The sequence below is a fragment of the Ailuropoda melanoleuca genome, chromosome 9 (genome assembly GCF_002007445.2).
Source record: "Ailuropoda melanoleuca isolate Jingjing chromosome 9, ASM200744v2, whole genome shotgun sequence".
NCBI classification, from domain to species: domain Eukaryota; kingdom Metazoa; phylum Chordata; class Mammalia; order Carnivora; family Ursidae; genus Ailuropoda; species Ailuropoda melanoleuca.
The window spans coordinates 70,868,478-70,882,781 of NC_048226.1; the positions used below are offsets into that span (position 1 = coordinate 70,868,478).

General features: G+C 34.2%; 1 protein-coding gene across 49 annotated transcripts in view; it reads left to right on the forward strand.

The window, feature by feature from the left end:
• The window catches only part of RIMS2 (regulating synaptic membrane exocytosis 2), a 611,447-nt gene that overhangs the window by 228,722 nt on the left and 368,421 nt on the right, over positions 1-14,304 (forward strand). For 33 of the 49 annotated variants that reach the window (XM_034668422.1, XM_034668421.1, XM_034668424.1 and 30 more), the window contains one exon: positions 8,006-8,316. In XM_034668422.1, coding sequence (XP_034524313.1) covers positions 8,006-8,316 — 311 coding nt within the window. Of the gene's footprint in view, positions 1-656; positions 1,069-8,005; positions 8,317-14,304 lie in introns of those variants that run through there. The other 16 variants (XM_034668442.1, XM_034668462.1, XM_034668455.1 and 13 more) reach the window with 1 other exon arrangement.

The following is a 14,304-nucleotide window of genomic DNA, read 5'->3' on the forward strand; positions in this document are numbered from 1 at the left end:
TGTGTGTGTGTGTGTGTGTGTGTGTGTTTTAGTTTGTGGGGAAGTTCATATTTAATGGGTGCTGCTTAAATGAATTTTAATTGATAGAGTATAATTTTTTTTCTATGCACAAATTTCTTTGCACAAATAATCATGTAGTCATTATGTATGGCCCTTAGAAAGGGACTGGATTGAACATTATTCACTTCTCTTTAAGAATAAATGAAGACTTTTTAAAATTAACTAAGAAATTAAGACGAGTAAGTTTTCCAAATGTCTCTTTGGAAGGAACGGCCTTATAAATGCAGGCAATAAAAAGCCCTATTGTCTGTCATATTTTTATAGCTTCATGATATCAAAAGAAGGATATACATACCACTTATTTTTAGAGCGTTCTGTCCTATGCAGCAGCCTTCACAGTGAAGAGACCTACATACTCTGTTGCTGGAGTTACTCGTTTTTCAGGGAAAGAAGAAAGGGTTGGGAAATGCATCATTTCTCTTCTTCTTACCCAGTAGTAACATTGAGAAGATACCTTGTCCCCATTTTTATTACTTCTGAGATTTTTATTGCTGGCAGCCAGATGTGCTGAAACTCCTGACGACAGCATCTATTCATTGCGTGTTTTTAATAGGCTTAGAGAAATATGAGTAGAGTACATGAGAGCAGCTCAGCTTCACACTTCAGCTGGGAATGCCCAAAAAGCTTACTGCTGTTTAGAATTCTTGCTACAGTCAGGAGAAAGCCGAAAGCTGTACGGGTACTGAATCTTCTACGACTGAATTAGAAGAATAATGACTGTACAATTAACTATCAACCTCTGCTCGTTTAAGCACAGTTTCTACAGAGCTCAGGAGAAATATGGAACTTGATTGGCATGTTTTTATTTGATGGTGTCTGCAAATAGATGACTTTAAAGACAGGTGGTAAGGAAAAATAAGAGAAGGGGAAAAAAAAAAGAAAAAAAATGCAATTTGAGACATTGCGCCAGGTCTGCAATTCTGTTTTGTCTCATTTTCATGGGGTTTTCTCATCCCCACCAAATATTTTACAAAATGAGCTTTTTGGACAAACGCTGAACAATGCAAGGTGAGTAAAGCTAAACTATATTTCTTTTGGCATTGATATTTTCAGAATAATAATCTCATCTGTCTATAAAAATTGTTCTGTATTGAAATGTTAGTATTATGAGGGTGTTGTCTTTTTACCATAAATATAAAATTTTATATAGTATTCTTCTTAATCGATTTTAAGAAGGAAAATAAGCTTACTTCAAGGCACCAAAAGCATCTTAAATTTAACTAGTTTGACCTCTGAAGCATCATACAGGCTGTTTCATGATTTCATTTTCTAATAAATAAGATGATTAACTTAAAATGCCTGATAGATTTTTTTCCTTTGTGATCATGGCACTGATTACAATGCATATATAGGGATGGGGATATATAATCATATGTGATCTGTTGGAAAATGTGAATTAGCAGTCATGCATGGTCTTTGTAAAACATGCGGAAGATGTTTCCTGGGTCTGAGATGTTTCTCTATGGAGGGTAGATCAATAATCACTTTTAAACAAGCTATATTATCAAACTGCTAATCATGCTTTGTATTTGGTCGGCTAGTTTGAAAGGATGCTTTGTTATAAATTCCTATTGCTTTTTCAACCTCATCATTTTGTGTGTGTGGTGAAGATTGTTAAATTAGGAACATATGTTTTAGACGGTGTCTCTGGCTTACACTAAAAGAGACAGCCTATTAAAGGAGGCTTTTAAAATGCAGTTTTATTATCCAGCTGTTTGCGTTGTGAGAATTTCGAATGTTATATACCTCCTATAGAAAAGATCCCATTTTAACTAAATATACGTGGAGAAAGCCTAAGAAAGAAATTCTGTGAACATGATAATAATGCACTAAAACCTTCTGGAAATTGAGGGAGAACTAATAGTGCATAGAATATTGAATGGTTCTGCTGGTCTCTTCTGAACAATGTGAGGCAGCCTATTTAGAGATTTTGAAAAACCTATTACACAGTATGTGTCTTAATTTAGCAAATGAAAAGGATGCTTTTAAAATTTGTTGGCATTTAAAATATTTACTGATGATAAATGTATCTATGATCTTTTCACTGAATATGGAATAACACATCTGTTTTTTAATAAAATTTCACTTTTTCCCTCAGTATGGTTCTATTCAGTTGACTAATTTTATTTTATGTTTGGTTTTTAGATAAAGTATATAACAGTATATGAAGTGGTATGATATTCTATAATAGGCTATCTATGTTTTAAGATATTAGGTTTTTTAATTTAGTAATGTATCACTTGAGTCTTGACTGTCTGTAATTTATGGTAGAAATAATCTGTATTGCATGTTATATTTAAATAGAAGAGGCACTATGGCTTTCTTAAAATTTCCATGACCTGAAGCTACCAGAGTTTTAGGATTTGTACTCATCCTTCATAAATCTTCTCTTTGCTTGATTCCTAAAAATGCCAAGAGTTTATGAGTCTAAAAATATTAATATTAGGTCTGGGTATATATTCACATGGGAAATTGTGCTTTGCACAGTATGGCATGGAATTAGTTTTAAAAGAAATGTTAGTTTTAAAATATGAGAATATCTATATTTTGATGGGATTGTGGATCCCTATCCCTATGCTTTTGTTTTAGCTTCAAGTTTCTTTTATTGTTGGCATGCTTATAATTGCACTGCTCTCATTATTAAAAATCTAGAATTTTATGTTGCTGCAATTAAACATTAAAATGTGAAGTTTCTGATGCTTCTGTAAGACCAGTCTTACTATTTAACTTTCTTTGATTTTTTTTTTATGTAAGGTTATCTGAAACTACCACTTAATAAAAAATTTATTCTGGTTTAGGGGAAAAATATATCTGTTTTATATGTTCTTAACTTCTTAGTCCTCAAAAAACATATGACATTTTTTCACATGCAGATCTACTGATTTTCATGACTAATCGACTCTTGATTTACTTTTAAAATTAGTTGAAATCAGTTATACAAATAGTTATTATTTTAGAAGTATGAAGAGTGAAAATAAGTTTATATAACTCTCAATGCCTCCACATATTTTAATGTTTTGGTTACTTTGTGTTCAGAGGAGATATAATTGGTCCTTTAGAACTCTTTCTCTGCTTAGATTCTTTAAAAAAATACAAATGGCTTGACATCAACGTTTCAGTTAGCATTGAATTAGAAAGTAAGATGTGGACTAAAAAATCATTCTTGAAGGAAAAGTCATGGAAAAGTAATGACCCTAGTATGTCATCAGAAGATGTGATCTTACAACTTGAAAAATCTTTCTAAATAAATGAGCCTTTCAACCTTGTGGACTGGACATTAATGGTCTTGAGATTTAAAGCATCAATTATGTAACTCTCTCTCTGAAAAGAGCAGTTTTGTTTGTTATAACATGTTTAGTAATCATTTAATTGTTTGGACTTGTTCAAATGAAATATTCGGTATTTGTGTTGTGACATGAATGATGATCTTTAAACTGATAGAAAAATAACATCATAGATGTGGACAGTTAGATTATATTTTATTCTGAGCTTTCTAGGAGAAATTACTAGAATAGTACAATGCATCGATTGTAGACGATATATGGTTGAGAGGACCCTTTCAAGTAATAGTCTCGAGACTTCTAGGTAGCTAATCACATATTGAAATCTGCAACTCAACTTTCATCAGGTTTCAGATGGTAGGGCAGTTTACTTCTATGACATATAAGCAATAAAAGGTTAAAAGATGAAAATCTCCCATAATAGTTACTGCGAAAACATTGGCAGGTTCAACTTGTCAAAGAGCCAAGATTTTAAACACACCAGGAATATTTTATGGATAGTAAATTACTAAACTGTATATGAATATAGATTGTTAAAGTATTTTTATTATCAAATGGATAATTGAAATTTATTTACGACTGAAAATCATTAGAATATTTTAGACTTGGTGTTGGAAGCCATATACAATGACCCTTACATTTCATACTGAAAGTTCTTAGCTTATTCTCTTATCATTGTGGTTCTTGAGTACCATTTCAGTGCATAAAGGAGGTGACAGGACATCCTCTGTGCTTTTACAACTAAAATGAAACAACTGAAGGTAAAGCAAGAAAAAAAATCAGTGTCTGCATCCTACATCAATGTACATGACAGGTTTTGAGGAAATGCCACTAAATTCTTGTTATCAAGTTTTCTTACTATAAACTCGTTTTTCCAAATTAAATATTTAATCAGATACAGAGATAATTGCTTTTGGTTGCCAATAAAAAAATCCTCAAGTACTAAATTCATTATGAAGCCTAAATTTTGTGATCTTGTCTTTGGAAGCAAACATAAATATTGGGATGCTGGAAGATAGATTTTTTATATAATTTTAAAGAAATATTTCTATTTTCCTTAGTTTTTTTCTCTCCCTTTCTTTGTTTTTTTTTTTTTTTTAAGATCTTATTTATTCATTTGGCAGAGATAGAGACAGCCAGCGAGAGAGGGGACACAAGCAGGGGGAGTGGGAGAGGAAGAAGCAGGCTTCCAGCGGAGGAGACCGATGGGGGGCTCGATCCCAGAACGCTGGGATCACGCCCTGAGCTGAAGGCAGACACTTAACCACTGAGCCACCCAGGCACCCCTCTCTCCCTTTCAAACCACCAAGGATGTTTGTAAAACAGAATAAATGATAATAAAAGGCACATTTGGGTTGTTAGAGAGTATTCCATCTCTTAATATTGCTGCATTACTTTGCAAAATTTGGCATATTTAGAAATGAAGGTAATAATACCTTATAATTTTGAATCCTATATATCTTTGTATTCTGAAGGCTTTGGTGTTTTCAGTATTTATGAAGATCAGCAAAACTAATAAACCCTAATCGATTGTGGCTATTTACCGACATCTATATTACTAAGATATTTTTAACAGCATTCATCATGATACACTTGCTGATTAACTTAATTGGTTAAAGGGTTTCATTAACAAAAGTCCTGTGATTTTGTTCCCAGATCAGTTTAATTTTGTTTCATAGACACATAACTTTCATAGACATTAATAATTTCATAACCTGTTAAAAGTCATCTCCTACGTACACATGTGTATGTGTTTGTGAGACGGAGTTCTGTATCCTCAGTTTAGAAGTTCAGCTACTCTGTGTGTGAAGGACTTTGAGTGAAAGGGTCAGTCTCTATACCACTTCCAGTGAGTGGATTTGTTTACTGAGCTTTAAAGATTAACAAACTATTAATCCATGAATGGGAGGAGATAGTAAAAGAAGAAAAGGAAAGTGAATTGGTTGTTAGGATATGAGGATACAAAGTAGGAGGAATATAGTGTCTAGTCAGAAAAGTAGCAGCCAATGTGGGTGTCCCAGAGACTATGGGGAGAGAATTAATACAGAGAGAGCCTTTAATAGGAATCGAACAGCATCCTTCAAGCCTTATACTCCTTTATCTTATATTAGTATCCCTTGGGTGTTAACAGATGAGGAAAATGAAGCCCTTCATTCTTTCAAGTCTTGTTCTCATTTTGGGCTACACAGAAATGTTACTTTTACCATTTTTACGGTGACTAGTTGACGCTGAGGTAAATTGGCGAGGCTACGCCTGGCCTTCCGTACTCACTGAGGAGCACCACGTAACCCGTTCTTCATATCAAGTTGGGCGTCTCTGCTTCAACCAGTGGTTCTCTAACTTTATCAGGCATCAGAATCACCTATAGGATTTGGCCAAAGAAATCACAGATTTCTGGGTCCTGCCAGAATTTCTGATTCAGTAGGTCTGGAATGGGGCCTGAGAATTTGCACTTCTAACAAGTTCCCATTGTCCCAGGGATAGTCTTTGATAATGTCTGCTCCAGAGGAGCTTAAGTAACTTGCTTACCTTGTGACAAATAATGAAGCAGCAATAGGTTGTGTCTGCAGATGATTGTGATTGGATACTTGTCTGTCTCACAAACTCACTTCGGTTTTATGGTCAGTTACCAGGCACAAAGGATATTATTCTTCAATACTCTGACTTATTCTAGATGGATTTATATCATGAAATCATATAGCTTATGTTATCACTGTAATACAAATAGTAATCTATTTGAAATAAGACAGAAAAGTTGAAATTCAAACTTTAACATTTTTTTGTGGTGCTATATTTAGTTAACCTTCCACACTTAAGAGAGATCTGCAGTACCAACATTTGTCACAAGATGGCATCAAAAGGCTGAAGATTTTGGTTGAAACTTCATTTTTGAGAGTTAGATATATTTCATGAGTGTTCAAACCAAAAGATATTTGTACCATGAGATATTTTTTAAACATTTTGGTGAGATTTTGGTATTTTCATATCAAAAATGCTTTCTTATTTACTTATAAAAACAAAATAGGCGTTGTTTGACATTATTGACATTATTAATGACTAATTCTTTTAGAAATCAGTGAAACATAAATCTTAGTGTAATAATATACAGTATCTTATCATCTTTCCCCAAGAAGGATTTCAAAAGAATTCAAGTTAGTAAACATTTAGAAGGTCTTACTCTCCTGTGATTGGTAGCGTCTCTTTATGCATATAGATGATGTAAACCCAGGCCCCATTGTGCTTTGAATTTAGTTGGGGGAGGGGGAAGAAATGTATATACAGTTCAAAGAGATAACAAAATAATATAAAATGATTAAGTGCAATAAGTACAATGTTGTACGATGTGGATTATACAAACAGTATGAACGAGAATGAGGCCAATTAAGCAAAAATTTTAAAGGTCATTTTACAAAAAAATCTTTGCATTAGTTGAAAACAGCATAATGAATCTTCCTTTTACTGTGATTATCTATTATTATTATTCTAACTTATTTAAACTATGAGGAAGTGTTTGGGAATCTTGAGAGCTGTGTAAGTTTCAGTATTTAACATAAACGTCAGAAAACACTCACTTGAAGTATGAACTCACCTTTTATTTCATGAATATATAATTTTATTTTTTCTAATTAATTGAAAAGTATTTCTTAGAAGAAGGTGAAGGTTTTCTGGTCACAAAGATAGTAGTTAAGATATTTTTAGTTTCCTGGAGTCTGAGAAACATACCTATTAAAAAATCAAGTGTAGAATAGTGGTTACCAGGGGGTAGGGAGGGAGAAAGGGGGTTTGCTGCTTAATGAGTATAGATTTTGAATTTTGCAAGATGAACAAGTTTTGAAGATACGTTTCACTGCTCTGTGAACATACTTAGCACTATTGAACTGTGCACTTAAAAATGGTTAAAGTGGTACATTTTTTTTTTACCACAAAAAGAAAAAAAAACAAGCATCTTTTAGAAATTATGAGCAACTAATAGGTTTATATTGAGGATCAACAATGTTCCTAGCTTTATTTTAGCTGTTAAGAGCTACTTAAAAGAAATAAGTACCCCTTCAAGAAGCTTATAATATAATAAATTGGTGATAGAAGATTTACTTAATATTAGTAGGTAATCTACTAGAAGTCTAACATCTAGCAAGCATTGTGCTAGATATTTTATATAAATTATTTCCAATCTTTAATTCTCAAAACAATACAGGAAACAAAGTATCATCATCCCTATTTCCCTATTTTATCACTAAGGAAACTGTTTTATAGATATGAAGATTCAGCAGCTTGTTCAAGATTGCCAAGTTTCTAATCTTGGAGTTGGTGTGTAAACCCAAGTCTGTCTAGCCTCAAAATCCATTTTCCCTATATTCCACCATGCCCCTAATTTAAATAAAAAGTAATTAAAGAATACATATAAACAGCTAGTAATTTGGGACTCTAGTTTGGGATTTCTGCTGTCGGTAACATTGCCTGTTTCATTATAATTATGCTGACAATATTAAAAATGATATGTGATATAATTAATGGTAGCAGTTAATCGGGATTACATTTTAACTTCAGAAAGGTTAACCATATGATTTTTGTTGTTGTTGTTGTTGGTTTGAACTGTCTTCTCTTTTAATTTCTGTTTAACTTTTGGAAACACTAATTTTTCTTCCCTGTGTATTCGTGTGCAGGTTATGTGGGTATGTAATTTGTGCCGAAAACAACAAGAAATCCTCACTAAATCAGGAGCATGGTTTTATAATAGTGGATCTAATACGTCACAGCAACCCGATCAGAAGGTTCTCCGAGGACTGCGGAATGAGGAAGCACCTCAGGAGAAGAAAGCAAAAGTGCATGAGCAGGCCCAGTTCCAAGGACCCTCAGGTGACTTATCTGTACCTGCAGTGGAGAAAAGTCGATCTCATGGGCTCACAAGACAGGATTCTATTAAAAATGGGTCAGGAGTGAAGCACCAAATTGCCAGTGACATAGCTTCAGACAGGTAAACATTTTGTTTAATCTTTAGGTAAACATTTTTTTTAATCTTCATTCCAAACAGAAATAAAAATACATGAAATGTTTAGGCAACGAGTTGTCTAAATGTAATGTAAATGTCCATGTGTTTTCTATAAATGCTGGAGGTGATGTTCAGGACTTGAGGTATTAGAAGTTTGAACAATCTTAGGTTTATTCTGATTTTCCAGAATAAAGAAATGGAATAAAACAGAGGATTTAGATAGAAGGCTATTGGCATAGGAAAGACAGACTGGGATAAGAGCGTTGGGAATGAAGAAGAGATGGTTTTAAGACATTTTAGAGAGGTTGCATTGAAGGACGTAGCCAGAAGTGGGAGGTAAGAGAATGAGGAAAGTTACTGATGTCTCTAAAAGTTCCACCTTGGGCTGAAGGATGAGGTAGTTTTCCAAGCAGGTAGATTCAGACGAAAGGATTTCACGAGTTTGCGGTATTCATGGGCCAACTCTGTTATTACTATTTGGGATCAAATCTGTGGGCTTCTTCATGTTCAAAATGTTAGACTTTTACAAATAGTATTTATGGTCCTATATTTCCTACCAGTGGAAGGGGAGAATGAAACATTTTCATGGGAAGATTATTTTCCTATATTCCTATTTGAATTGAAAACTAAAAAAAACTGGTTTATACGATTTCTGTTGTCCAGAAGTGGCCAATAAATTTCTGTGTGAATAAGTACAAAGTCATGCATTTGTGGAAAAACAAATCTAAAATTATACTATTAGGATAGTGGGTTGTGAGCATTCATTTATCACAGGTAAGATAATTGGAAGTCACTTTATATAGTGCCTCAAGTGTCACCCTGACATCGGGGTGTCTTGAGACTATGTCTTGAGAATAATAAAATGATGACTTCACCAGTTCTTTTGAAAAAACTAACAAAAGTAAAACAGTGTAATCCTATCTTTGGACAAAACAATGGTGGTTTCATGACTGACATACCATGAGCATGTCTCAGTGCAAAATCTCAGGAACCCAAGAATTATAAATTTAGAGGACCGTCTTCTATCGAGGTCCACCTTAAGCAGACAAAGTAGTTTATTTGGAAGGCAGTCCCACGCACCACCTGTAGGGGAGTGAGCAGTGATCCAGTTAAGAGAAAAAACACGATACTAGGCACATTCAATAGCAGGTTACCTCTTTTGGTCAACATATCTCAGTTTTACTAAGACTTCTGGGACACAGGGTAGAATGGCCTCAGAGTTATCCTACTTAATGGGCAAAGAGATTGGGGTATTTATCCTGATCTCTCCTTTGTTGTTGGTTGTTCCTGGAGGGTGTTAACTCTTTGGAACTCACTGGCCAAGCATGTTCTTAATGGCCAGAGAAAGCACTCAGGCAGTCTATTACAAATATGGTAAGAAGACAGTGCTGTGTAGGGACTGGTGAATGACGAGGCAGTGTGAGTTGGGACAGTGGCAGTGTCTGCCAGACAAGGACTTTAGAAATCAATTAAGCCTATAAAATGGTGACTACAGGGGCGCCTGGGTGGCACAGCGGTTAAGCGTCTGCCTTCGGCTCAGGGCGTGATCCCGGTGTTATGGGATCGAGCCCCACATCAGGCTCCTCTACTATGAGCCTGCTTCTTCCTCTCCCACTCCCCCTGCTTGTGTTCCCTCTCTCGCTAGCTGTCTCTATCTCTGTCAAATAAATAAATAAAATCTTTAAAAAAAAAAAAATGGTGACTACAATGGTCATGGTATATGAATTTGGATGAAAAAAATAGATGAAAACCAGTGGAGGTAGGGTTTTCAAATGAATGAATGAGTGAATGACTAAGTAAAATGGATAATGGGAACATAGATACATTCTGCAAAAACTAGATAGATGCATAGGATAGTTTCCTTTGGAATTTAGAAAGATAGGTTTAGGAAGAATAAAAGGAAATACTAAAACACTGGATCACCTAATAGATTATGAAGTTTTGGAATGCATTTCATCAGGAAGTTGTGGATGTTAAAAATAAATCCAACAAGTTTATGAATGATTAATTCATCTTTGTAAGGAAGCTAGAATCATCTCTCTAATCTTTGAAGAAGGAGATGAGAACAAATATATCTTTTTCAATATTATGTCTCAGCTCTTCTTCTGTTGACAAAGTATTAGCCTAGATGAACAGTAGAATCTGATCCATTGTGCGGAAGCAAGATATAGTAATTCTTTTTTTCCCCTTCTTCTCTTTTGCCTGGTGACTTGGCTGCCATTACTAGTAAATGTGTATCTTAATGACTCAAAGTATCCTCTACGTATATCCTTCCTTTACAAATCTCATGTAAGTCAAACCAGTAGCTCCTTTTGTGTACAAGAATTACTCTAGTCGGGGAAGAAGTTAGAGTTTAACATTAGATATAGTAGTTATGCCTAGAAAATGGAATCGGTTATAATTTGTAAAAGCTTTTATTTGAAAAATACTTTCTCTTCAGGAATAATTCAGTTCCTCTTATCAGAAGCAAAAAAAGAACATTTGTTTTATTATTTTAAAATTGCAGTTTGTTGTGTGTGCGTCTGTGAACCCACGGAATTCTTTCCCCAAGAGCGTGGGGTCAGTGAACTATGCCTCCAGGCCAAGTCTGGCTAGCCACCTGTGTTTTGTAAATAAACATTTCCTGGACCACCGCCAGCCATACTATTCATTTACTTATTGTCTCTGGCTATTTTCAGCTCCAGCTCCAGGGTTGAGTAGTTATAAAGGACTGTATGGCTCTCATAGCCTAAAATATTTACTCTCTGACCCTTTACAGAGAATGTTGGCCAATTCCTACCCTAGAGAGTAGTTAGTTCTCTTTTTCTGTTGCTATGTCTGCTTTCTTTGCCCATTTTCTTTTGTTAACTGTTTAAATCATTTTGGTTAAGCGTGTTTTCTTGTAGCTATACCACATCTTCTTTATCCATTCATCCGTGGATGGACATCTGGGCTCTTTCCATATTTTAGGCCTGTTTTGTTGTTCTGTTTTCTCTCCCTCCCTCTTTCCTTCCTTTTTTCCTCTGGGTGCCGTGTCTCTCGCTCTTTCTTTTTTTCTCTCCACATCACTCTCCTTCCTTACCAGGATGGATCTTCTAGCAATTCGAGTTGAACAGTGAAGTGGAGCTACTGATAAGGAATATAACTTCAGTTTAAAGCATTATTAGTAATTCTTCCCTTAGTATCATTCAGAAACTTGTGGCCTCAAAAAGAGAAGTTTTGGTTCAATTAACTTAAATCTCTTTAGATCTTGGAATTGTGTTTGACAGATGCAAAAGTATGCTACATTTTCTTCTTTTAAAGAGTTTAGTTTAATCTTTAACTGTAGTAGCTTTGACTGTTTTATGACTTTTCTTCCCTCGCAGGTTTTAGCACGTTGCTTTACACATGGACCCTTAGTATTTATTGAGTGAATGAATATCAGTTGGGCCTAGATCTTGGCTTTGCGTTAATGAGTATTTACTTAATTAATTTATTCATAAAAATGGCAAATGTTTATCAATTTAGATGCAAAATATTGTTAGATGTTTTCAAATATGTTTTTTATTTCAGAGTAAGTTTTGAAATCACCATTTTAAAAAAATTTTGTGTAGTTTGCTTACCCTTTGTTATGTCCCTCAGGAATGCCCTGTGGCTTCTCAGCCTTTAATTTACATGTATATAATGTGGTGATCTTATTAAAATGTAGATATGAATCGTGTAGTTCTGAGGTAGGACTTGATAATCTGTATTTTCACAAGCTTCCAAGTGATGCCAATACTTCTAGTACAGGCCACTTGTGAGGCAGTAGGACATCTAAGAAGATCTTAGGAAGGAAAGACCAGTGGCCTTCAATAGCTCAGTGGCAGTTGTCCTCTGTGGCTCTACCACCAAGAGGCATACCACTTAGCGAACATGTAAAGGTCCTTAGAAGCAACATAGCTGTCCATTTGAATATCCTGTTCTGATATATTTATTGAATGGAGGACAAAAGGTGGAAAGCAGCTACCTGGAGGCCGATTGGCTACCTTCATGTAGGTGCAAGACCCTAACTCCTTTATTATGACATTGTGGCTGAGCGTTTATTTATTTAAATATGTTCTATTTTTTATATAAATTACTGATTTCCCCTTTATTATACAGTTAGGAATATATATATATTAAAAATCATAAATATATACAGCTAGGATATTTTACCTCTGGATTCATTTTCAAAGTAGTAAAGGGGGTGTTACAGAATATTTGTTTTACAAGGAGGCCTTGGGTTGGAGGAGGGTAGTGAACCGCTGTGTTAAGGAATCTAAGGTGGGATCTAGAGGAGGGTGGCTGAAATAACCATTTAAAAACTAAACTTTTGCTAAGAAAATAAAATTAAATAAAAACTAAAATAAATTTGTTGTACAATATTTAGTTGACACTTTATACACTTGAAATTACTTAAAAGTTGGATGCCTCATAATTTTCATAGTTGAAAATTAGTCGTTAAAATTTAGGAAACAGTTAAATTTTTTCTTTTACATAAAATTTTAGTATTTGTTTATTTAGCACTTCCTAGGACATTGGGAGAAATTAAACAGTAAGAAATATTATGGCTAATTTGTTTGGTGGAAGGGATGAAAACTGGAAATCAGAAGGCATAGTTCCTCTTCTTACTTCTTCTCTTTACTATTATCATTTGTAGGTATTTACCTTTTATTTGTGTCTCTGTTTTCTCATCTCTGAAATAAGAAACGCAGTCTGCAAGATCTCAAAAAGACTTCCAGTTGTAAAATTCTTTGCTTTGTTGGATTTTAAGTTCTCTGCCATGGTATAAACTTGACCATTATTTTTTTTCTTTCCTCTACTTGGTAGTCCTGTGTTCAATTAATAGAGGGCTGTCTTCCATATTGTAATAACTCATTGTTATAATCCACTTATTCAACAGACATTTATCAAATTTCAGTTAGATATTATCTGTTACTACGTGTCTCAAATAATTTCACCATGATTTATATATAAAACTGAATGTATCTGACATATTAGATTAAATCTCCAATAAGGACATTTTGATTCTGATCTTGTAATTATATTACTATGTAATATTTCTCACTCTATTTTCCCTATTTCTTTATTCTATTATAAAACAAAAATTAACAAGCAATAGGAAAAAGTAACATAGTAAACTGCTTCTAATGGACTATAAAGCATTTTAAGAAACATAACTACAAAGAAATAATATTCCATAGGCATCCCAGATTCTTAAGTATTTGTTTCTACATTTTACTGCTTAAATAATGACACTTAATGGAAGTACTGAGAAACTTTATTATCATTTTTTCTGGAATTTTAATTAGGTGAGAGTGGAAAACTAAAATAACGTCATGACTCAATTACATTTCAGTGCATTCTGTTAGATGGTGAATATGCTACCAGGTGTAAGTGATGACAAGAGAGTAATAAAAATTTAAGGTGATTCTTTTGAATCAAAATGTAAAGTTTTAAGGCAAATTAAGTATAATGAAAATTTAGTAGTTCGATAATCACCACAATTTCCTTATTGTCTGATACTTATAATGCACCAAATACTTTTGTGTCATTTCATTAAATAATTAAAAAGTTTGATTCAAATTTCAGTTAGTTAACATACAGTGTATTATTAGTTTCAGGTGTACAATATAGTGATTCCCTATAACACCCAGTGCTCATCACAGCCAGCGCCCTCCTTAATCCCCATCACCTATTTACTCATCCCCCCACCCACCTCCCCTCTGGTAAGCATCAGTTTGTTCTCTATAGTTAAAAGTCTGTTTCTTGGTTTGCTTCCCTCTCTCTCTCTCTCATTTCCCCTTTGCTCATTTGTTTTGTTTCTTAACTTCCACATACGAGTGAAATTATAGAGTATTTGTCTTTTCCTGACTAATTTCTCTTAGCATAAGACTCTCTAGCTCCATCCATGTTGCTGCAAATGGCAAGATTTCATTCTTTTTTTATGGCTGAGTAATATTCTACCGTGTGTGTGTGTGTGTGTGTGTGTGT